The sequence below is a fragment of the Lissotriton vulgaris genome, chromosome 10 (genome assembly GCF_964263255.1).
Source record: "Lissotriton vulgaris chromosome 10, aLisVul1.2, whole genome shotgun sequence".
NCBI classification, from domain to species: Eukaryota; Metazoa; Chordata; class Amphibia; order Caudata; family Salamandridae; genus Lissotriton; species Lissotriton vulgaris.
The window spans coordinates 170,618,979-170,644,777 of record NC_141698.1 but is presented as its reverse complement, the minus strand read 5'-3'; the positions used below and the strand labels follow the sequence as shown (position 1 = coordinate 170,644,777).

General features: G+C 49.2%; 1 protein-coding gene across 1 annotated transcript in view; it reads left to right on the top strand.

Moving 5' to 3' along the window:
* Nucleotides 1-24,060, top strand: part of THUMPD1 (THUMP domain 1 NAT10 acetyltransferase adaptor) — an 83,418-nt gene extending 59,358 nt beyond the window's left edge. The window contains exon 4 of the mRNA XM_086940803.1: nucleotides 22,934-24,060. Coding sequence (XP_086796929.1) covers nucleotides 22,934-23,304 — 371 coding nt within the window. The 3' untranslated portion in view covers nucleotides 23,305-24,060. The remainder of the gene's footprint in view (nucleotides 1-22,933) is intronic.
* The last annotated feature ends 1,739 nt before the right edge of the window (nucleotides 24,061-25,799 follow it).

Here is a 25,799-nt window from a genome sequence, read left to right as displayed (position 1 = left end):
AGGATTACATGTTCAAGAAACGTGTTACTAACCTCCCTCTTCAGTTTACTTCCCAACCCATTCACATTCCAGCAGAGTAAAGTAAGGCTGGTTCATATCCCTTTCCCTAGTGTTCATAGACTTAAACTTAGGGCCATTTTTGTCCGTATTGGCTCCCCAACACAAAAATAACCCCCCCCCCCTACCCTACATCCTCAGGCTGCGAGTTCAGGACTAACTGCCCACAACCCACCTCCCCCGCCAAGCCTGTGGTCTCTGTCCCTCCCTTCCAATCATCCACATAATGTTCATTCTCTGAGAGCTCTTAATCTGGGGTTGGTGCTAAATGGGCCAACTTGCCTGCTCCTTGTTCTACTCTGTGATTTTGTGTTGTGCACGACCATTGTCTGATGCATCCTCCATCCAGGAGCCCTTGCTGGCTCTCCCTGGTTCTGTTGCTCAGGGTTCCTTTAGTGTTAGGGGACTGGTGGGTGTCTGCCACTAGTCACAGGCCTCCTCCGGAATTGTGCAGAACCAAACTTTGTCTCCTTGCACTATGCATAGTTTTGCCAGGTCCTGAATTCAATACTGCAAGATTCTCTTCCTCAGTTACAGTTTGGTGAAGGACCTCCGTTGTTCCTGCACCTCTTGTGTTCAGTCACGGAACGCCATAATCGTGAAGCTTTCATAGAGGTGCTGGCTGTGCTGGCTGGCTGCCCTCCACACTGCGTTCCTGTCCTCGAAGTTCAGAATGCAGGCAATTATCGGTCTCTGCGTGCTCCTGGTATTGGTGCAATTACTCCAGTATTGGAACTTTCATAAATTCCCATAGCTTGTATCATTCCCCATCATTGGAATGGGAGCCTCTGTAAATTAAAAAAGTAACATAGCAGGAGGTACAAAAGAGAAAGAAAGGCCTAGGCCTCTTCTCATTTTGTAGCATATCCACCTCTTTTTGCAAAAGAGACCACAATTGCTGCTGGGGGGCCGCCGGAGCTCTCCTGGGGACGGTGGTGGCGGCCTGGAATGGTGTGAGCAGCCCCGGCCTCACTGGTCCGCCACGAGGCATTCCCAAGATGGCGGCACGCCCCGTGGCAGCCTGATGCTGCAGACTGCCTGTGATCGTCTGCGCGGGGGTGGCCCATGAGGTACCTGGCACTCTTCCCCCCCCCCCCTACTTTTGCGGTCTCTTGCTGGTCTTCCCACCCCCCTCCCCCCCCCCCCACCCCCCTCCCCTCCCCCCTCCCTCCTTGGGGGAACCGGGTGCAGTGAACGCGGGTGACCGATGCGAGCTGCCACTGTAATCGTCCGCCAGTCGGGTGGCAGAATTTGGATATTTCGGTCACCCGGCGATACGCGGCTCCCCTGCTTGGGGTCGGCCCGCGGTTTGATGGCACCTGCTGCTGTGTGACTCGGCGGGGGGCCCTGAGCCTGTCGTCTGGGTCCTGGCAGTGGGCGGGCCTGCGGCTGTACACTGGGACGCCGGGGCCTGGTTTGGCGGCCGCTGAAGACTACCGCCTGAGGCAAACCCCGCTAGGGGCAAGGATTGCTGCTGCCCTGGGTTAGACCGGCGTGCCAGGCGCTGAGAGCCTCAGACGGAGGCTTGCTTGTGTGGTTGCGGTGGGGCCCACTTTCCAGGACTGAGGGCATTGGCGCCACTGGACCCCGGCTCATCATAGCTGTTGGACTTGCCAGGACATCGTGACTGGGCACCCGGGTCCTGGATTGCTGATCTGGGCGCTGTGAGCCCCATTCCATCGCGGCGGCGGACTGGCTTGGCTGGTGCCTGCAGGGGCCCGGGCTGGTTGTAGTTGGCGTAACTGTATTATGGAAGCAGCTCGAATGGGGCGGCGCGATTCTTGGTGGAGCGTGCCTCTGCTTGCGGTGGATCCTACTGGGACTGTGGTCCCCCACAGGAGTCCATCGCCAGTGCCCCGGGGCGGCCTGCTGAGAGCGGGACTTCCCTCCTTCGCCATTTCCTAGGATTGAGCGCCGTTCCTGGTGGTGGAAAGCCTGTGGAGGTTACGTGGGGTGAACTGCATGCTTCCGGACTACCTCTTGTTGCGCCTGAGGCGTGTGTTGCTGCTGCGGACGGGCAGGCGGTGGAAGGACGGCGGCGGGCTCTTGCGCCCTGGACTGGAGGTAAGGAGTGGGGGCGCCGTGGCATCCGGGTTGGGTAGAGGACTCTGCCGTCAGTCGAGCTGCAGGTGGGTGTGTGGGGCTCTGGTTTGCAGGACCTCCTTCCCCCACCCCGTCTCCTCCCCCTCCACCCCACCCCAGGTGCAACCCCTGCGATTGAGGGGACCTGATCCAGCTGGGCCTCTCCTCCCTGGGCCCGGCGCTGCCCGTCACTGTGCTTCTGAGGTCATATGTCACGCCAGCTCTGGTGCTGATTCGATTCCTGCGGTCGCTGTGTGTGGTCCCGAGTAGGATCCGGCAGGGGGGTCCTTGGGACCCTGTTTCTCTTCAGGGGCCAAATATGGGCAGAACAGACAGATCAACAAAGGTCCCTGCCACACAGACCAAAATGGATCGCTTCACCACCCCGGAGGTGGGCCACTGGGGGAGTGGCTGGGCAGGAGGCTCCTCCGTTTGCAGACTGGCTACCATCCTCCAGGCCATACATACGTCCCAGACCTCGGTGGAGGGCAAAATCATAGAGGTGAGAGTGGATGTGACTCTCATTCGGCAGGACCTTCGCAACGAGAACGCTCAGATTAAGGAGTCCAGGATCTGCTCGGTGGAAGACGACGTGCAGCAACTCAAGGGGCAGGTGGCCCGTCCCGTCTTCAGTCTCACACTCAAGAGTTGCACCGTAGGGCGCAGGATGCTGAAAACCGGTCCAGAGGCAACAACCTCCGCCTGGTGGGCTATCCATAGGGAGTGGAGCAGGGTCGTACAGTAGACTTCCTGGAGAGGTGGCTGAGGTTGTGGGTAACCGAAGGATCTCTATCCCCTTGGTTTACGATCAAGCGCGCCCACCGGTCCCTGGCCCCCAAGCCTCTGCCGTGTGTTCCTGCCCGCCTGATCATAATGCGGGTTCTTAACTGCAAGGACCGAGACATCATCCTGTCTGAAGCCTGCAACCAACAACGGCTCCTCTATGACAGTTCTAACATTATGATCTTCCCTGATTACACCTGTTCAGGGCCAGCGTCGCTCCGTTGGAGAGGTCCAACAGAAGTTGAGGGCGCTCAATATTCAGTATAGGCTCCTCTTTCCGGCTCGCCTGCGGGTGGTTTTTGAGATCAAGACTGCTTTTCGACAACCCTACGGAGTAGTGGACCTGGGCGACGGAGGAGTGCCCTCTGCGGACTGGGGGCCGTGTCCTGGACGGAGGGGGGGGAGCAGGGGGCAGGCTAGGCCACCCCGCTCCTCAGCCCCAGCTTAAGCGTTCCTGGAGGCGGACCTGCTTGGACTTCCCGCCGGGTCATACACAGCAGCCACCCGAGGTCGAGGGGGGAGCGTCGACTGGGAGGCGCTCCGATTGATCTGGTTGACTGGACGGTGGCGGCGCCGTTTCTTCAGTGATTGTCCTTCTGGATACGGACCTCTCCTGTAGCCCGACGCTGTTGAGGGACCCTGCTTGAGCTGGTCTCCGCCCGCCGGGCCTTGCTCCTCTGCCGGAGACGGCGCTCTATCTCAGATCTGTTCCTACTTTCCTGATGGCCTTTACAAACATGCATCCATTCATGAGCAGGGGTCCTCCACGCTTTCCCATTCCCAGGCGTTTGTTTGGTTGTTTGCTTTGTGCATTGGGTGTTGTTTACTGGGGGAGGGCCTCTTGGCCCCCCATGGCCTTGCTTCCAGTTTGGTTATTTTGGAGGCCGATCTGACAATCGAACCACACCATCGCACAGTTTCAACATTTTTATTGTCATTTTTATTGTCACTTTTATGTTTCTGTTATATTTTTTTTCTCTCATTATCTTCGTGCCATTATTTTTAATTACATTTGTTTCGATATCTTTTTTTGTTTTTCAATGTGACAACTTTATTCACATTTCGTTAAACTCACAGTATTTTTAGCGTCATCAATCACACACAGAAGCTCACATTAAGCTGCGATTGGCCGATTTCCGATCACATGATCGGACCTTTAACCAATCACGCTATCTGATACTTAGTAAGCTACCGCGAGTGTTTCTAACATCTGTCACGATTAGCTGCCGATTCAGGCTGCTTCGCGGCAGACGCGGATTCACCCACGGACGAGTTAAATCACAAGAGACGCCGCGCGTCGAATAAGTAAGTTTAGAGCATTCTGATTAGACTTTTCGTTTTTCTTATCAGAACTTAACATAGCACATTAGCGTTTTAACACCTTGTGCTTCTTCCAGTTTTTGACTAGCGATCTGACAAGCCATTATAGAAAGAACATCATGTGAGTGAGGACAGCTTTATTTTATGTTTTATGTTTTCACCATGCACACTTGGGGCTTGCACACTGGATTTAATCACGAATATTCACTTTTGACTGAACATGAATTGTATGTATATTACCTATGTATCAGCAAATCAAAACGGAGAGAGAGGACTAGATAAGCCAGTCCGAATCCCCAATTTAATATGTAAATATCAAAAAAGGACTAGCTTGGTTGTGTTTTACCAGTGGAGACTCAGTACGTATGACGGCAAACCATTTGGTTTGGTTGTTAAGCCCTCACCCACCGACCTAGTCGGTGGCATGCTTCATCATCGGGCCCACCACAGTAACGCCGAATGCGTCCCGGGTGTGCTTCGACTCCAGATTACTGAGGAGCTGGTATACTTCTCTGAGTGTGCTGTGAGGGGGTGTATAAGAAAGTGATTTAAAAGCTATGCTGTAGGTCCCAGTGCCCGAGGGTATACAGAACTTTAATAGCTGGGCCCACGCTAGCGTATAAAAAAGGCAAGCGGACGCGATGGAGCGGGTTATGAACTCCCGCGTCCTATGTGGTCGACATGTTTCAGCCAGGCCTTTTCTTTATAAAACTGGCTTTCCTCAGGACCAATGAGAGTGTGGGTGAAAAAAAATTAATATTAAGTGAAGTGTTTAAAAATGTGTCGCACACGCTAAGGTGCTATACGTGTGTGGAGGGGGGTTCCCTCCGCTTTACTGTACACAAAACATAAAGGACGAAGACAGACGTACATGGTAGAGTCAGGTAAGTATTAATTACCAAAAACACAACGTCCTGCCGGCAAGTTAAAGGTGAGTGAACGACCTCTATCGGCGGGAGTATAACGTGGCCATGAAAATGTATGGCGGTAGTGAAAATAAAGAGCGTTTTCTAAGCGAAGTGAAAAGTGGTGGACTAAACAGCGGAAGAAAATGGGTGAGAATGGGTAACAATGTTTCCTCACACATGCTATTTGCTGTTAAAGCCTCAAAGGTCACCAGGCAGGGAAGAGCGGACCCTAAAAAGTTTATAGGGAGGCAGGGGTTAGAACCTGTTGGGAGAGAAGGTAGCTTACCTACTCCGACGTGAAGGATGGATCTCAGTACTTACGAGATTACCGGCCTCCGTGCTCCATGAACCTGTAGTCCTGCTGCGGTGTCCCGAGTGAATTGAGATCAAGAGCGCTCTGGTATTTAAGCTCGTTCAGAAAGGGCGGTACCTGCAGAGGGGTGGAGCAAGGGGTGGAGCAAGGGGTGTAGCTGCGCATGTTGAGAGAACAGTGTCAAGTGCTCATGGGCTACGCATGCGCAGAAGTGTATGATTGTTAATTAAGAGTAGCACAGTACGGAGGGACAGGGCCACGAGTCCAGACGGAAACAGGACTCAGCAATTCAGTGAATTCCATGGTATGGAATCGTTAAGTCCAAACAAGTGGGTGGAAAGGCGGTAAATCCACCGTTGTTCCTTGGTGTGAAGGGTTCTTTCATCGCAGTTGTCAAATTTCTCGATGACTGTCCACGTGAAGTCGTTAGGGGTATGGTTGTGTGACAGAAAATGTTCTGTCAGTTTGCTGATATTTTTGCCGCACCTCATGGTGCTCCTGTGTTCGGTCATTCTTGTCCTTACTTTTCTGGTCGTCATCCCGACGTATCTTAGGCCACAATGACATGTTATTAAGTATACCAGGTTGGCAGAATTGCAATTGGTGAACTGCCGTTGCGTCCATATTTTGCCATCTTCGAGATTGAGGGTTTTCGATGAAGTGGTCAAATGGCAGACACTGCAGTTGTTGCAGGGTTGGTGTCCAGTCAATTTGGGCATCCCCCATGCATTGAGGATAGTGTTGTCTGGGGGACGTTGGATTTTTCTTGGTCTAGTCGAGACCAACTGGTCCCTGAGGTTTTTAGCCCTCTTGAAGGCAAAGTGAGGGAGGTCCCACTTTCTGGTACCAGAGTTGATTATTTTCCAGTTCTTCCTGATGATACTGGACACCTGATTGGAGGCTGTGTTGTAAGTTGTAACGCAGGTCATCACTGGAGGTTCCATTGGTTTCGGTATGGTTTCCAGGAGTGCATCCCTGTTCAAATTGCGTGCTCGTTTACAGGTTTTAGAGATAATTCTAGTGGGGTACCCACGGTCTTCCAGTTTGTGGACCAAGGCTCCCGACTGTAATTTGTAGTCCTGGATGTTACTGCAATTGCGCCTTATTCTTAAAAACTGGCCAAATGGGAGGTTTTCTCTGAGAGGCCTAGGGTGGAAGCTGTCAAAGCGTAGTAAGGAATTACGCGAGGTGGGTTTATAGTAGGTGGTGGTACTTAGACCATTGTTCTTTGCTGTGATATTGAGGTCCAGAAAAGCCAATTCAGTGTGACTGCTCGTGCATGTGAAGCGCAGGTAAGCATCCCGATTGTTAATCCACGTCAGGAACTGCTTCAGGGTGTCTTCGTTGCCCTCCCATATGATGAAGACGTCGTCAATGTAACGACGCCAGGTGATTATGTTGGCCGAGTACGGGTTGGTTGGGGACTCGATGTGGCTGCGTTCGAAGTGGTGAACGTACAGTCCGGCCACGCTGGGGGCAAAGACACTCCCCATCGAGGTTCCGTTGGTCTGGAGGTAGAATTTTCCTTCATACTCGAAGTAATTATCCTTAAGGGCCAGTGCCGCACACTCAAGGATAAACTTGCGTGGAGTGCGATGTTGCCAAGTGGTTTCCATCAGAACATCATGTAGGACTTGCAAAGTAGCATCCTGGGGTAAGCTTGTGTACAAACTTTCGATATCCAGTCCGACCAGGAGCTGAGAGTCGGGATTGAATGGCATGTCTTTGATGACATTCAGTAGATGTTTAGTATCCTGGATGTAGGATGGTGTTTTTTGTACAAGGGGATTGAGAAAAAAGTCGCAGAAGCGTGAGAGTGGTTCGAGCAGAGATTGGATGCCCGAAACTATGGGTCTCCCTGGTGGCGGATGTACACCCTTATGTACCTTTGGTAAGGTATAAAAATACGGTACCCTCGCGTCCTTTTTGCAAAGATAGTCGCCCTCCTGTTTGGAGATGTGTTCTGCATCAACAGCCTCTTTGACGGTTCGGTTGATTTTTAGTTGGAGTTCCTCAGTGGGGTCTTTATTCAGAAGTTTATAGTTTCGAGTGTCACTCAATAAGCGACAACATTCCTTGTCGTAGTCACACTTGTTCATGACCACAATCCCTCCTCCTTTATCTGCAGGTTTTATGATGCGGGTCGAGTCGTTTTGTAGATGTTTAATGATCTCGCGTTCTTGGAAGGAGAAGTTGTTGAATTTGTTTCCTGGTTGTAATTTGTCTATTTCTGCATAGACGGCATTTTCGAAGGTGATAATTTCCACAGGTATGCTTGTCGGTGGCGGAGTGAAGGTGGATTTTACTTTCAAACCGGTTTCATTGATGTTTTCTTGATTGTTATCTTGTTTTTCTTGTTTTTCAAAAAATGCTTTTAGTTTCAATTTGCGGAAAAATTCAGCGAGCTCAACATGCAGTTTGAATGTGTCAAGACGAGTGGTAGGAACAAAGGAGAGGCCTTTATTGAGGACAGCAGTTTCCTCATTAGTTAGGGGTAAGTCTGAAATATTGAACACCAGAGGGTTATCCAATCGGGGTTCGGTTACTTGCTGGGCCCCGCTTGTTCCCGGGATTTGTTCCGGGTATTCGAGCTGACCGGGTCTTCTTCCGTTTCCCAATGTACCCGTTGTCCGGGATTTCTTCTCTTGCCGCGTGATCTGCGGCCCTGGCCTAAAAAAGGATACCGTTGGTTTTGGTTGTTTTGAAAATATGGCATCTGTCCTGGGGCATACATTGGAGGGTATCCAAAATATGGAGGCATGGGACCAAAAGGAGGAGGGCCGAAATTATGTTGTTGTGGGGGTCCTTGCCAAGGTTGTGGCCAGTTTTGGCCTCTACGTCCCCTTCCTCTTGTGTTGTTCGAGCCCGTGCTGGACCCACTTGAGATCGAGCTGTTGTCATCAGAGTTATCTTGACCTTTGGTCGGTGCAGTGTAATCGTCATCGGCATATGGGTATGTTTTCGAATAACTGAACCTTTTCAGGTCCTTTTCAAACTTTTTCATTTTGGTTTGTGTTAAGTATTCATTATACTCTGAGATCTCACGGTTCTGATCTTCAAGTTTTTTCTTATAACCAGTAAGGGTGGTCTTGAAATGTGTTTCTGATGCCTGGATTTCTATGACTATCGCGTCAGATAAGCGTTTAGCAGTCTTGATGATTAGTACCAGCCAATCTCTGGTGCAGTGCCACGCTATTTGGGCCCAGTCCTTCCTGAAGGTGACATCATCCAGGAAGATCCGGGGGGCGTTGGTAACTAGCAAGCCCCTTGGTGCTGTATTGGTTCGTAGGTATTGAGCGAGGACGATGCCATGTAGGATCGTGCGAATCCTGTTCCGTTTTTTCTCAGTGAGAGCGTCCCAATCTGAAGTCTGTGCTACGGTAGAAGCTGTAGAGAAATCTGCCTGGAGTGACGGGTCTGAGAGGATTTCACTGATGTCATCCTCCGTGTAGGTTAGGCCAAAGTTTTGCGCCATGATGTTACGGTGTTAGTATATCTCTCGCAGCTGTGCGCTGCCAAGTATCAGCAAATCAAAACGGAGAGAGAGGACTAGATAAGCCAGTCCGAATCCCCAATTTAATATGTAAATATCAAAAAAGGACTAGCTTGGTTGTGTTTTACCAGTGGAGACTCAGTACGTATGACGGCAAACCATTTGGTTTGGTTGTTAAGCCCTCACCCACCGACCTAGTCGGTGGCATGCTTCATCATCGGGCCCACCACAGTAACGCCGAATGCGTCCCGGGTGTGCTTCGACTCCAGATTACTGAGGAGCTGGTATACTTCTCTGAGTGTGCTGTGAGGGGGTGTATAAGAAAGTGATTTAAAAGCTATGCTGTAGGTCCCAGTGCCCGAGGGTATACAGAACTTTAATAGCTGGGCCCACGCTAGCGTATAAAAAAGGCAAGCGGACGCGATGGAGCGGGTTATGAACTCCCGCGTCCTATGTGGTCGACATGTTTCAGCCAGGCCTTTTCTTTATAAAACTGGCTTTCCTCAGGACCAATGAGAGTGTGGGTGAAAAAAAAATTAATATTAAGTGAAGTGTTTAAAAATGTGTCGCACACGCTAAGGTGCTATACGTGTGTGGAGGGGGGTTCCCTCCGCTTTACTGTACACAAAACATAAAGGACGAAGACAGACGTACATGGTAGAGTCAGGTAAGTATTAATTACCAAAAACACAACGTCCTGCCGGCAAGTTAAAGGTGAGTGAACGACCTCTATCGGCGGGAGTATAACGTGGCCATGAAAATGTATGGCGGTAGTGAAAATAAAGAGCGTTTTCTAAGCGAAGTGAAAAGTGGTGGACTAAACAGCGGAAGAAAATGGGTGAGAATGGGTAACAATGTTTCCTCACACATGCTATTTGCTGTTAAAGCCTCAAAGGTCACCAGGCAGGGAAGAGCGGACCCTAAAAAGTTTATAGGGAGGCAGGGGTTAGAACCTGTTGGGAGAGAAGGTAGCTTACCTACTCCGACGTGAAGGATGGATCTCAGTACTTACGAGATTACCGGCCTCCGTGCTCCATGAACCTGTAGTCCTGCTGCGGTGTCCCGAGTGAATTGAGATCAAGAGCGCTCTGGTATTTAAGCTCGTTCAGAAAGGGCGGTACCTGCAGAGGGGTGGAGCAAGGGGTGGAGCAAGGGGTGTAGCTGCGCATGTTGAGAGAACAGTGTCAAGTGCTCATGGGCTACGCATGCGCAGAAGTGTATGATTGTTAATTAAGAGTAGCACAGTACGGAGGGACAGGGCCACGAGTCCAGACGGAAACAGGACTCAGCAATTCAGTGAATTCCATGGTATGGAATCGTTAAGTCCAAACAAGTGGGTGGAAAGGCGGTAAATCCACCGTTGTTCCTTGGTGTGAAGGGTTCTTTCATCGCAGTTGTCAAATTTCTCGATGACTGTCCACGTGAAGTCGTTAGGGGTATGGTTGTGTGACAGAAAATGTTCTGTCAGTTTGCTGATATTTTTGCCGCACCTCATGGTGCTCCTGTGTTCGGTCATTCTTGTCCTTACTTTTCTGGTCGTCATCCCGACGTATCTTAGGCCACAATGACATGTTATTAAGTATACCAGGTTGGCAGAATTGCAATTGGTGAACTGCCGTTGCGTCCATATTTTGCCATCTTCGAGATTGAGGGTTTTCGATGAAGTGGTCAAATGGCAGACACTGCAGTTGTTGCAGGGTTGGTGTCCAGTCAATTTGGGCATCCCCCATGCATTGAGGATAGTGTTGTCTGGGGGACGTTGGATTTTTCTTGGTCTAGTCGAGACCAACTGGTCCCTGAGGTTTTTAGCCCTCTTGAAGGCAAAGTGAGGGAGGTCCCACTTTCTGGTACCAGAGTTGATTATTTTCCAGTTCTTCCTGATGATACTGGACACCTGATTGGAGGCTGTGTTGTAAGTTGTAACGCAGGTCATCACTGGAGGTTCCATTGGTTTCGGTATGGTTTCCAGGAGTGCATCCCTGTTCAAATTGCGTGCTCGTTTACAGGTTTTAGAGATAATTCTAGTGGGGTACCCACGGTCTTCCAGTTTGTGGACCAAGGCTCCCGACTGTAATTTGTAGTCCTGGATGTTACTGCAATTGCGCCTTATTCTTAAAAACTGGCCAAATGGGAGGTTTTCTCTGAGAGGCCTAGGGTGGAAGCTGTCAAAGCGTAGTAAGGAATTACGCGAGGTGGGTTTATAGTAGGTGGTGGTACTTAGACCATTGTTCTTTGCTGTGATATTGAGGTCCAGAAAAGCCAATTCAGTGTGACTGCTCGTGCATGTGAAGCGCAGGTAAGCATCCCGATTGTTAATCCACGTCAGGAACTGCTTCAGGGTGTCTTCGTTGCCCTCCCATATGATGAAGACGTCGTCAATGTAACGACGCCAGGTGATTATGTTGGCCGAGTACGGGTTGGTTGGGGACTCGATGTGGCTGCGTTCGAAGTGGTGAACGTACAGTCCGGCCACGCTGGGGGCAAAGACACTCCCCATCGAGGTTCCGTTGGTCTGGAGGTAGAATTTTCCTTCATACTCGAAGTAATTATCCTTAAGGGCCAGTGCCGCACACTCAAGGATAAACTTGCGTGGAGTGCGATGTTGCCAAGTGGTTTCCATCAGAACATCATGTAGGACTTGCAAAGTAGCATCCTGGGGTAAGCTTGTGTACAAACTTTCGATATCCAGTCCGACCAGGAGCTGAGAGTCGGGATTGAATGGCATGTCTTTGATGACATTCAGTAGATGTTTAGTATCCTGGATGTAGGATGGTGTTTTTTGTACAAGGGGATTGAGAAAAAAGTCGCAGAAGCGTGAGAGTGGTTCGAGCAGAGATTGGATGCCCGAAACTATGGGTCTCCCTGGTGGCGGATGTACACCCTTATGTACCTTTGGTAAGGTATAAAAATACGGTACCCTCGCGTCCTTTTTGCAAAGATAGTCGCCCTCCTGTTTGGAGATGTGTTCTGCATCAACAGCCTCTTTGACGGTTCGGTTGATTTTTAGTTGGAGTTCCTCAGTGGGGTCTTTATTCAGAAGTTTATAGTTTCGAGTGTCACTCAATAAGCGACAACATTCCTTGTAGCCCATGAGCACTTGACACTGTTCTCTCAACATGCGCAGCTACACCCCTTGCTCCACCCCTTGCTCCACCCCTCTGCAGGTACCGCCCTTTCTGAACGAGCTTAAATACCAGAGCGCTCTTGATCTCAATTCACTCGGGACACCGCAGCAGGACTACAGGTTCATGGAGCACGGAGGCCGGTAATCTCGTAAGTACTGAGATCCATCCTTCACGTCGGAGTAGGTAAGCTACCTTCTCTCCCAACAGGTTCTAACCCCTGCCTCCCTATAAACTTTTTAGGGTCCGCTCTTCCCTGCCTGGTGACCTTTGAGGCTTTAACAGCAAATAGCATGTGTGAGGAAACATTGTTACCCATTCTCACCCATTTTCTTCCGCTGTTTAGTCCACCACTTTTCACTTCGCTTAGAAAACGCTCTTTATTTTCACTACCGCCATACATTTTCATGGCCACGTTATACTCCCGCCGATAGAGGTCGTTCACTCACCTTTAACTTGCCGGCAGGACGTTGTGTTTTTGGTAATTAATACTTACCTGACTCTACCATGTACGTCTGTCTTCGTCCTTTATGTTTTGTGTACAGTAAAGCGGAGGGAACCCCCCTCCACACACGTATAGCACCTTAGCGTGTGCGACACATTTTTAAACACTTCACTTAATATTAATTTTTTTTCACCCACACTCTCATTGGTCCTGAGGAAAGCCAGTTTTATAAAGAAAAGGCCTGGCTGAAACATGTCGACCACATAGGACGCGGGAGTTCATAACCCGCTCCATCGCGTCCGCTTGCCTTTTTTATACGCTAGCGTGGGCCCAGCTATTAAAGTTCTGTATACCCTCGGGCACTGGGACCTACAGCATAGCTTTTAAATCACTTTCTTATACACCCCCTCACAGCACACTCAGAGAAGTATACCAGCTCCTCAGTAATCTGGAGTCGAAGCACACCCGGGACGCATTCGGCGTTACTGTGGTGGGCCCGATGATGAAGCATGCCACCGACTAGGTCGGTGGGTGAGGGCTTAACAACCAAACCAAATGGTTTGCCGTCATACGTACTGAGTCTCCACTGGTAAAACACAACCAAGCTATTACCTATGTATGTCATATTGTTTACAGACACTTGAATAGATTCTTTTGTCTTGCTTCTAGTTTCTGGTCCCAGATGAAGGGCGATTTAGCCCGAAAAGCATTGGTCCCAGATGAAGGGCGATTCAGCCCGAAATGCATTGGACTGAAAATCATGTTGTTTTGATTGAATATCACTAATCATGGAAATGAACAGTATGGAATAAAACATGAACTTATGATTAAAAATAAGACTATTCCAACATAAAGACTTTCATGAACTTATGTTTAAAATAACTAATCTGGACTATTCCATTCACACAAGAGTGGAGCGCCAGGGGATGCTTCCAACATCCGTTGGGATCACTTTCTTGATGTTTTAATTGACGTCCACGACAAGAGACGCCACCCGGGCAGCACCCTCAAAAATTGAAGATATTGGTGAATCATTCTTATAAAAAACTTCTAGCACACTAGAGCTGTGCAACTCTCCATTACTTTGGTACGTTTTTGTTTCAGCCACCACGGAATGACACACGCTACCAGCGGGAGGGGTGAGTTTCACCCCGTAATCCACGATCGCACACGACACCGCGGGCTCTCAAGCGCTTGTGTATCCCAAGCCACGCACTGCGCCCTGCCTTAGAAATGCCTACCATGTCAGAGAACGCTTCCCCTTTGGCGTCTCTTCACATGTTATTGTGGAATGTCAATGGCTTCCTGGACCGGCACAAGCGCACAGCGGTCTTACGGTAAAAGCAGATTCTCCACATTGATATCCTGATGCTCTAAGAAACTCACCTATTAGGTAACTGCTGCCCCTTCTTAGCTCCCTATGGCTATGATAGGGTATGGCACTCCGGCTTCTCCAGGCGCTCACAAGGGGTTGCCATCCTTTTGTGACGTACGCTGCCCTTTGTCCTCTCCCAAGTGGTGCACGACCCTCAAGACTCCTCCGTGAAGGTTTGCGGTTCGTTGGCTGGTTCCCCGCTCACCCTCATGTCCGTGTACGCCCCTCCATGCTCGTGCCCACATTTGCGAGCACTGCTGTCCTGTTACACAACATGCCCGCAGGCAACATGGTCATTGCGGGGGACTTCAATGCAGTCTTAGCCCCAGCTCTCGACATAACCGGCCTCACATTTGCCGCCCGGGCAGCGAGCGCGAAACAACTGCAAAACTGGTTTGAGTCCCTGGGGCTTTGCGATGCATGGCGCATATGGCACCCACGCAGCATCCAATTTACGCATATGTCCGCGGCTCACCGCACCAAGCGTGTATTGATGCGATCTTTGTCCCCGCGCCCGACTGTTCCCTGATTGTTGATGTCCGCATCCCCCCAGAGGCATTTCTGATTACTCCCCAATACTACTTAGCTCAGGGCCCCCCCCTCCCACAGCCCGCCAAACATGGAGGATGAACGCATGGTTTCTCCAGGATAGGGAATTCAGGCTGGAGGTGGGGAAGGAACTCATGCAATACTTTTCTACCAACGAGGGCTCGGTGGCCTCTCCGGGTACACTTAGGGAGGCGGGTAAGGCGACCATACGAGACTTCGCAAAACGGCAGCTAAAGGCCCAAAGGCAGGTGCACCTGCAAGAAATCACCTCTAAGGAAGCGCAGGATGATATTAAACAATTGTCCCTGGATGCAGCCAAGCTCCTCTGTAGGTCCTCGGTAGCAAGGGTGTACGGTTCGGGGGATAAGAATGGTACAATCTTGCACAGGTTGGCCACATATCCCAGGGCGATTCGTATCCTCCCAGAGGTGGTGGATGCCTCCGGGGCGGTGCAACGTGCTCCCATAGCAATGGCAAACACCTTTGCGGCTTACTACCGGAGGCTGTATACAGCACACACCCCCGAACTGACTGTTGCAGCCCTCCTTGATCAGGGAGGGGTGTGCCTCCCTAGGCTGGAACCAGCGGCTCAGAAGGATCTGGCGCGTCCCATCTCCTTGAAAGAAATCGAGGAGGCGATCACCCTGGTCTCCCTGGGTAAAACCCTGTGTCCGGACGGCCGGCCTTCCACAGGAGTATTATATGGCTTATCGAGGCACCTTGGCACCACACCTAGCCAGCTTGTTTGCAGAAACCGTGGAGAGAGGTTCCTTTCCGCCAGAAACGGACATTGCCACCATAGAGGTTCTCCCGAAATCCCAGCCTCCCCCTCAACTATGTGCAGAGTACCGCCCAATATTCCTCCTCAAAACCGAGATTAAACTTTATGCCACTATTCTGGCCCAGCGGCTGAAACCCTACTTGGCCTTTCTGATAGATACATCTGCCGTGTGGATTCCTCACCTTGTGAATATCCCCTTGCGCCAGCAACATTTGGAAATTCTTTTCGTAGCTTCGCGCCGACGTGGACATGGACGTCATAGAAGCATGGCATCGCTCGCAACTCCGCCGACGTCACCGACGCCTATAATAGGCCCACGCCGGCGTGATGACATCAGTTCCCTTTTTTCCGCGTCGTCGACGCTAACTGTTTTCTAGGGATCGTCTGTAGCTTTCTCAGTGACTTTGTTACTTTGCTTTGTTAATATTTCTGTATCTTCTCATTCGACATGTCTTCGAAGAAGACGAGTTTTAAGGCCTGTGGGGAATGTGGACAGGCTATGTCCATTACGGACCCGCATGAATGCTGTTTGTGGTGTCTTAGCTCCGACCACGACGTCGAAGACTGCAGTTCCTGCAGGAAGATGACTCCTAAAGCCCTCCGGGAGAGAGAAGCTAAGCTTATTGTTGCAAAGCTTAAAGGAAGTAAGGAGAAGAAGAAATCGAGGTCGCGGACTCGACGCTCGAGGTCAAGATCTCGCTCGAGGTCGCGTTCGGATTCGTCCTCGGCCCATGCTTCGAGGTCTTCGAAAAAGAAGCATAGGAAAAATCTCATGAATCCCGACATCGTTCCAAGAAAGATTTGGGTTCTAAGCCGAAGTCGCAAGTGAAGCTGGTAGAGAAAGAAGTGGTGTCTTCGGCTTCGGAAGAGCATGACGCCGGAGGTGCGTTGCATGCGAATTCACCAGGTTCGCCGAAGCAGACGGCGGTTCCATCCCCGGATCCAGCACGTTCTCCGGATTGGGAGGATGAAGGTGAGGACGAGACAGTTGGAGGGGGTGAGGCTCCGTTGCCCGAAGGTCTGTCGACTCTGGTGCACCAGCCTGAAGGGGAGGTCGACGTCGTATCGACTCCGCGCCCTCGAGATCCACCTGAGGGTTCGTTTCCAGCCTTCCCGGCTCCAGGTCAGGATCCGTCGCATTTTCTAAATGCGATGTATGGTATCTACTCCAGGGCTATGTACCCCTCTGGGATGCCTGTTGGTCCCACGGGTCCGATGGCATTTAGACTGGGTGTCCCCCAAATCTATGCCCCTGCGCCCTTTATGCCGGCTCCGGCGCCGCATTGGCATCTTCCGACGCCGGCGAGGCCTTCGTCTCCGAAGTCTTCGACGCCGAAGTCGTCAACTCCGAATCCTTCGACGCCGGTTACATCATCTCTGATGCCGAATCCAGATCGACGTCGTGGAAGTCTTCCTCGCCCGGCATCGTGCTCGGCGCCGGCTCCGACGTCAGTGGAGTCGACCGTGGATCCGACGGCTTCGAGGGTGAAGCTCAGGTCGAGGTGTGAAGCCCAGAGACTGATGGATGAAGAGAGCTATCGTGAGGAGTATTTGGAGGAGGGTGAGCTACAGGATCCTGATGATCCTTATGAGGATCTTTCGGTGGCTAGTGGTCTTGAACTGTCCCCTGAGTGAGATTTGGTTTCAGTATCAGACTAACCCTCTAAAGATGTGGCTCCTTACCATGTTGTGATTAAAAAAGCAGCAAATTTGTTGAACATTGCATTACCTACTGCGGAGTTCAAGTCAAATCTACTCACTGAAGTTCTTCACTCTCCTTCTTCGGTGACTGAACCATTGCTGCCCTTTAATGATGCCCTAAGAGATCCTATTTTAGAGGTTTGGAAGAAACCTTTATCAACTCCAGCTGTGTCTAGAGCTGTTGCCAGGAGGTACAGGACTGCACCAGATGACCCAGAATTTTTATCTACTCACCCTCTTCCTGAGAGTTTGGTGGTACAGGCTGCCTGTTCCAGACGATCATCAGGGGCTTTTCCTCAAGTACCGGCAGAAAAGGAGTCAAGAAAGCAGGATCAGGCTGCTAAAAAGATTTTCTCCTCTGCTAGTATGGCGCTTAAGTCCACAAATGCGACCTGCCTGATGGGTCGTTATGTTCACGCCCTTATGGATACTGTTAAACAGTTGGTACCCAAATTACCTGAGGAGGATAGAAAGGACTTCCAGGAAGTTATCTCTGATGCACAGGCTGCAGCAAGGCAGGTGATTCAGAGTGGGTTAGACACGGCGGATTCTGTGGCGAGGATCATGGGCTCTTCTGTAGCTACGAGGAGAGCTGCATGGCTGAAGTCTAGTGAGTTTTCAACATATGTCCAATCTACTTTGTTGGATCTCCCTTTCGATGGTTCTGGCTTGTTTGGCATAAAGCAGACGCTGCTTTAGAGCGTTTTAAGGACAGCAGAGCAACAGCCAAGTCATTGGGCCTTCAAACCAGGGGCACTTTTGGAAGGCGTACTAGAGGTTTTAGCAGATCTTCCTTTCGATCCTACAAATCTACGCAGCAGCAGCCACAGCAGCAGCAAAACATGCTGTACAGGTCTTATAGGGGCAAACAAAGAGGACGCTCTCGGTCGTCAAGCCGCCTCCTCCTCCTCCTCCTCTTCCCCTTCCCAGCCCCCTGCCAAAGCAGCCCTAGATCCGCCATTCCGGATCATGTGGGCCCAGTGGGGGGTCGGCTTACCCATTTCCTTCGAGATTGGGAATTGATAACATCGGATCTTTGGGTTCTCAATCTCGTGGGGAATGGGTATGCTCTTCCCTTTCGGGAGTTTCCCCCAAATTACCCTCCTTGCCAGGGTTATTGTTCGGAGGACCACCTGCTTCTCCTGCAGGAAGAAGTTCTGGCACTTTTCAGAAAGGGTGCGATAGTGGTGGTTCCGGAGCAGGAAAGGGGTCAGGGGTGCTACTCCCGTTATTTCCTGATCCCTAAGAAGGATGGCAGGTTACGGCCAATTCTGGATCTCAGGATTTTGAACCTTTACCTGAAACAGGAAAAGTTAAAGATGCTCACCCTTGCACAGGTTCTTCAGGCGCTGTTGGAAGAGGACTGGATGGTGACTTACAGGATGCGTATTTTCATATTCCCATCTTGAAGTCGCACAGAAAGTATCTCCGTTTTACGGTTGGGTCGCAGCACTATCAGTTTGCGGTCCTTCCGTTTGGTCTTACTACTGCGCCTCGAGTCTTCACCAAGGTGATGGCAGTGGTGGCAGCTCATCTCAGGAGGTCGGGGATTCCGATATTCCCGTATCTGGACGACTGGCTGATCAAGGCGGAGTCGCCGGAGAAGGTGCTCCATCATCTGCAAGTGACAACTCAGTTGTTGCACAGGTTGGGTTTTTCGATAAATGTACCCAAGTCTCACCTGGTGCCCTCCCAGCGCAACCTGTTCATAGGTGCGGTACTGGACACTACTGTATGTCGTGCATTCCCTCCTCCTCAAAGGATTCGCGACATACAGGAAATGATTCCTTTATTCTTCAATGGAGCGGTTGTTCCAGTCCTGACGGTCCTTCGCCTGCTCGGTCTGATGGCTTCTTGCATTCTATTGGTCAACCATGCACGCTGGCACATGAGGGCGCTCCAGTGGTGCCTCCGCAGGCAGTGGTATCAGCACAACGGAGATCTCAGGGAGTCAGTGAGGATCTCCAGAGAAGCTGCGGCGGATCTGTCTTGATGGAGCGTGGAAGGCAATCTGTCGCAAGGAAAGCCTTTTCAACTTCCTCCATCGGTGGCCACGGTAATAACGGATGCATCCACTCTAGGGTGGGGTGCTCATCTGGGGCATCTGGAGGTCAAGGGTCTTTGGTCTCCGGAGGAAAGGTTGCTTCATATCAATCTTCTAGAGTTGCGGGCGATACGTCTGGCGCTCAAGGCCTTCCTCCCTTCCCTTCGTGGTCGGTCGGTTCAGGTCCTTACGGACAACACGACCGCGATGTGGTACATCAACAAGCAGGGAGGAGTGGGGTCGCAGTGTCTCTGCGTCTCTGGTCCTGGGTTCAGGACCATCACATTTGTCTGATGGCAAATCTGGACGGAGTTCAGAACGTTCATGCAGACAGTCTCAGTCGGCAGTTTTCGGCTGACCACGAGTGGAGGCTTCATCCGGAGGTGGTTTGTCACGTCTTTCGGACGTGGGGGACTCCTCAGGTGGACCTTTTTGCCACTCTGGAGAATGCTCACTGCCCGTTATTCTGCAGTCTCCAGTATCCGATGCAAGGAGCCTTGGGGGACGCGTTTCAGTTGAGTTGGGAAGGACGAATCCTATACGCGTTTCCTCCCATACCTTTGATTCCTCGGGTTCTGAGGAAAATTCGCCAAGACCGGGCCCAAGTCATATTGGTCGCCCCGGATTGGCCAAGAAGGGTGTGGTACTTAGACCTTCTCCACCTCACCTCTCACCCGCCGCTCCGTCTCCCTTTCAGGGCAGATCTCCTCTCCCAGATGGAGGGGCAGGTTCTACACCCCCACCTCCAGACCTTACACCTTCATGCCTGGAGATTGAACGGGGCAACCTGAATTCTTTTTCTCTCCCGCCTGACTTGGTCGATGTCATCTTATCAGCCAGGCGTGACTCCACTAAGTCCATCTATTCTTATAGGTGGTCGAAATTTGTCTCATGGTGTGGGGAGAAATCTGTAGACCCTTTGAGTGCCCACTTATCTGATGTTCTTCAGTTTGCCCTATCTCTGGCGCAACAGGGGCTTGCTGTTGCCACAGTGAAGGGTTATCTTTCAGCTCTGTCGGCATTTCTCTGCTTGCCCGACCAGCCTTCTCTTTTTAAATCTCCTGTGGTTTTGAGGTTTTTGAAGGGCCTCACGAATAAGTTCCCTCCTACCCCTTTTATTGTGCCTCAGTGGGACTTAAATCTTGTTTTGACCTTTCTGATGGGTGCTCCCTTTGAGCCTCTTCACAAATGTCCTATGAGGCTTTTGACTGTTAAGACAGTTTTCCTCGTTGTGATTACCTCGGCAAGGAGGGTAAGTGAGCTTCAAGCTCTTAGTTCTAAGCCCCCATTCTTGTCCATTCATGCTGATCGAATGGTTCTTAGGACCAGGGCTGCTTTTCTGCCTAAGGTGGTGACTCCTTTCCACCTTAGTCAATCTGTTACCCTCCCTACCTTTTATCCTCCCCCACACCCTTCCAAGGAGGAGGAGAGGTTACACCGTCTGGACCCCAAGAGGGCGGTGTCTTTTTACCTGGACAGGACTAAAGACTGTCGGGTGGATGACCAGCTCTACATTGGTTTTGCTGGCTGCAAGAGAGGAAGAGCAGTCCATAAAAGAACTTTATCGAGATGGATCGTCCTCTGTATAAAAATCTTCTACTCTTTGGCTGGTAAGGATCCTCCAGAGGGTATAAGGGCTCATTCTACTAGAGCTAAATCGACAACCTCTGCTTTGGCTAAAGGTGTTCCTATAGAGGATATTTGTAGGGCGGCTACTTGGTCTTCCCTCCACACTTTCGCAAAGCATTACTGTTTGGATTCCGAAGTGAGGAGGGACGGTCATTTTGCTCGGTCTGTTCTTCAGGATTTCCTGGTCTAGAAGAGTGGACACCCTCCTCCGGGAGTGGGGACTGCTGTGGGACTCTATTCACAAGGTGAGTAATCCACACGGCAGATGTATCTATCAGAAGAACAAGTTACTTACCTTCGGTAACGCTTTTTCTGGTAGATACAATATCTGCCTGTGGATTCCTCACTGACCCACCCGCCTCCCCGTTGTCCACTCTTCTTTACCAGAGTTATTGTATTATATTGTTATTATATTGGATTGTTATGGAGTTGCTTTATTTGCTTTCTTGCATTTGCTCCACACTATGTGTTTTCTCCTTGGCAATTGTTTATTGTGTATACTGTGTATATTGCTTATGTCATTGGTCCGTCCGTGTGCCTCGATGGCACGGAAAAAAGGGCGGAACTGATGTCATCACGCCGGCGTGGGCCTATTATAGGCGTCGGTGACGTCAGCGGAGTCGCGAGCGGAGCCGTGTCTCTGACGTCCTATCCACGTCGGCGCGAGGCTACGAAAAGAATTTCCGAATGTTGCTGACGCAAGGGGGATATTCACAAGGTGAGGAATCCACAGGCAGATATAGTATCTACCAGAAAAAGTGTTACCGAAGGTAAGTAACTTGTTCAACAGCACTCCCTCATCTCTAGACAAGTTACGGGAGCATTGGGTGGGTGGGTTGGGTGGGCTCCATAGATGAGTTGGACTGGCGTGATGCCCTTATGACACCCAGAATAGTCACCGTTTCCGCCAAACTCAAGCTGGTTCAGCTCTACTATTTGCATGCTGCGTACCTCACTCCCTTTCCTCTGCACCGAGCGGGTTTGCACCAGGATGCTTCATGTGCACGATGTAACTATGCTCCGGCCGATTTCATTCACATGGTATGGTTGTGTCCCTGCTTGGGACAGTTCTGGGGATCCATTGAGGTGAAGCTAACGGAGGTGCTGGGCTGGGAGGTTCTTCATGACTCACGTCACTCCTTGGTGGGGATCACTGACGGGCTGGATGGGTCCAGGAACGATAAGTTGTTTTTCAACACGGCCATGATGTTCGCCAAGCGGCACATTGCGGTGTCCTGGATAAGCCCTGGCCCACCCACCCTGGAGAGGTGGCGAAGAGGGGTGGACTGGTGTGTGACCCAAGAGAAAGCTCTTTATAAGGCTAAGGGGTGCGTAAAGAAATACCGCAGAGTGTGGGGGAAGTGGTTGGGGAATGTGGAGGGACCTGCCTAACCTGGTTCTGAATTCCGCTTATGCATTTTTATGGGGAACGTGATTTGAGGGTACGGTGCTTGTGCGAATAAACTCATACCTGTGATTTTCGTGTATTGGCTGATATGTTCCTGTTTTTAAAATCAATAAAAATTTGTTTATCAAAAAAAAAATTCATTTCCAAAATTGTGAGCGTTTCTCGTTTTAATGAGAGTATTTCAGTACATTTTTGCCTGTTCTTTTTCCACTTTGTTTTAACGTGATGATAATAAAATCGCAGTGTGCTATGCATAAACCTTCTCTTTTTTGTTGTTTTTTTGTAAATGCCAATTCATTTTTTTGCTTAGGTAATCAAAAAAATGTTTTTGTTAATATTTATTGGTGTTCTTGACAGGCTGCCTCCACAATTGGTAATACATGTTCTCTGGGCACTTAGAGAAGCAATATATGAATAGTTAAAGTTGCAGAGCCATACTTGCGTTATGTTTCTTTATGCAGAATGTTCTGCCTGGTTGACTGGATGGAAAGATGCTACACTTGACTACTCCTGGCAAGCTATGACTGTGTTTGAGAGTGCGCCTTAAATTCTTTCAGAAGTCCATAATCGCTTTTACTTTGGTTCCTGTAGAATTACGCCTTCATTTGGAACAATTTCCAGCTTTTTGAATGTACCTCTGTGAATGGTGGCCTTCGTGTTTTGCCTCCTTCTGCAATTAAAGAAAAATATTGTGCCTTCAGAGTATCGAAAATAAGTTGGTTTTGATGAGTACTGGCACTGGTTTGGAGGCAATATGGTAACATTAACTAATGTAGCACAATAAGATTTTGCAACCAGGTATGCTGCCAAACATTTGTCACAAAAACAGACTTTTCTATTACTTTGTGCCATTTAATATATTTTGCAATATTTTGGGTTAAAGCAGACTCATTTTGGTTTTTTTCTTCCAATTTGTCATTTAGGAATTGTGGGAAGCCTAAATCCAGAGAACAAAGTGGATCTTACTAATCCACAGTACACTGTCGTTGTTGAAATTATCAAAAGTGTCTGCTGTATGACTGTTGTCGAAGATTATGTTCGTTTTCGAAAATATAATTTGCAAGAGGTTGTTAAGGAAAGCAAAAAGGAAACTGCTCAGGATCAACCTAAAACGCAGCCGGCTAAAAACCTCACAGAAACCCAACAAACAGTGGAAACCGACACAGACCGAAAATCTCAAGAGGAAATCGTTACAGAAGCAAAGCAGGAAGCAGAAAGAGCCACTGAAACAAATGAAAGTGCTTCAAAACAGTTGGAAGATCACACAGATACAAAGCAGGAGGAGCCGGAATAATATCTGAGGGCGACTAGTGAATTCACCAATACAGAAGGGGCGGCAACTAGTTTGGACTTGTTCTTAAGGACAATGTAGATGGTTTATTTGCTGAGGATGTGTTTGTGTGATAGAAATGTACATTTATTTTATGTTTTAATACAGAAGTTAGTATTCCATAAGTAACTCGTAAGTTTGAAAGTGCTCTATGGCGTTTAGTAATTTAATATTGTTTTTCAGTGTAGCAGCCACCAAAGTTTTTGTGGATTTTAATAATCATAAACTGTGTATTAGCCCAGCAAAGGAAATTGGGTTTTTGAATTCAGTTTTTGAAATAAGTCTGATGTAAAACAGTAGAGAATCTGTTACATCAAATTCACAATTTTTTATGGATATCAGTTGACCTCGTGAGCAGCAAGGTTCATGTTCAATGTTTGTAGGCGCAGGCCAATATACATAGTTTCTCAAGAGGCAAAAAGCAGCAGGGAGAAACCATGGCAGTCGTAAAGATTAAGTACAATTATTAGTGGGAATTTGTCCATCATCCTGTTTTTGTTTAATGGGTATGAAAAGGTTACTTGTTTGTTTTTTTGTTAAGGGGTGCCACATTGTTGAGGCCTAAAAGATGTTGAACTGGAACTTCTCATATTTGTGCATATCAAGTATGAGGCAAACATTAAACCAGTTTATCTTAATTGCCTTTAGTTTCTTTTTATAATCTGTAATCTTCAGTGTATCACCACATATTACAAACCCTTAAAATGGCTGCATTTATAATTTTCCATGTCTTTAATGTTTTTTCTTCCATCTGAATGGTAGCTCTTCCTGAGAAGAAGGAACTTTTAAGAAGTCCTTGCTCACATATCCATACAAATGGCACACTATATTTTATTGTTTGTTTCCTTGAACTAAAATTATGCTTTTGTTTCATGTCACCTTTGTCACTAGAGGTTATCTGGTATGTATGGGAGATGCTCTGATTGGCCGAGCAAGATGTCCTCTTCCCTAATCCTGGTTTGCAGATGTGGGGGGAGATTCTGACCTTTGCACAGTCATTGCTGCCTATGAGATGTGGTTGTGGGTGATGGGATAGATCAGTTGAATGGATATATATACATGGAGGCAAGTTGATTGTGTGGTTTATGGTTTCTGTAGCTGATCAATGCTTATATGGGATGGGGTAATGAATTACTGGGGCAATGAAGGGATGTCTGAATGGGAGTGGATAGATTAAAATATAAATACATAGGTGCGGATAAATGCATGAGTGTGGATTGATGTATTTGTCGGTCTGTAGATGGGTAAATGCAAGCATGCATGTAATATAGAAGATTGGATGGACAAATCAATGTTTTGATTTGTGTGTTAATGGGTGGATTGAGGCATGGGTTGGATGACTGTGTATAGATTATTAACTGGTAGCTGTGGGAAACTAGGTGAATAGACTGGTGTTGGTGACCAATACGTGTATAGATAACGTGCGTGCCCGCAGTTGTGCAGATCATTGCATGCATAGGTGTATTGTTGAACGTGTGGATAGATAAATGTGTATATGTAGATTTAAATAGCGTGAACCTAGCTGCAACCAGTATTACGATCTGAACGATCTGATTGTTCCACGGACTAAGTTAGTCAACTGGGGAGACAGACGATTCCTGGTTGCCGCCCCAAAACTATGGAACACACTTCCTCAATCCATAAGATCCAGCCCAAATCTCCTGTCATTCAGAAAGAAACTGAAAACATGGTTGTTCAACCTCTAAGAACCTGACGCCTAGCATAGGAGAGCTCTCAATAGTACAGCGCCGAGACGCCTGCGGGCATTTGTTCGCGCTTAAGAAATTTTAAAAATAAATAAATAAATATTATAGTAGAATTGTAGTTGTAGTCTAGGGTTATGATTGAAGGATGAGTTAAGATAAGTTTTAGGGAATGAGACGGGAAGCCTCAATGTAGGATGGCACTCAAGATGCAATCTAACCGAGAGGTTACACAGTAATGAGTTTTTGAATGAAAAGTGTGGTTTGAGCCCTGCTGGGCTTTCCTCTTTAGTTACCAAACTGCTGCAAGACAGTGCTGTCTAAACCAGCAGAGAGGTCAAGACAAGTAGGATGAGAGGAAAATGGTTGCTGTTGTATGTGCCGTAAAAAGCATGGTCAACCACTTTGATGTAGCTTAATGCTGCATCCGGGATGCAAAACAGACTTGTAGTATTCCATCAGGGTATTTTCAGTTGATTTCATTATGGAGTTCGTTTGCAGTGGGATTCTCAGGCTTCCTCCGGGTTCCGCCCCGCACACTCTACGGAGTCCGTAGTCCTTTCGGTCGTCGACAACCTCAGGGAGGGAATGGACACTAACCAGACCCAGGCCTTGGTTCTCCTCGATCTCTCAGCCGCTTTTGACACGGTTGATCATACCATCTTGCTTTCCCGTGTCAGGGCGGCGGGGATCGGGGGCACCGCGCTGGTATGGTTATCCTCCTTCCTGAGGGACCGCACCCAGGCTGTTCGCCTG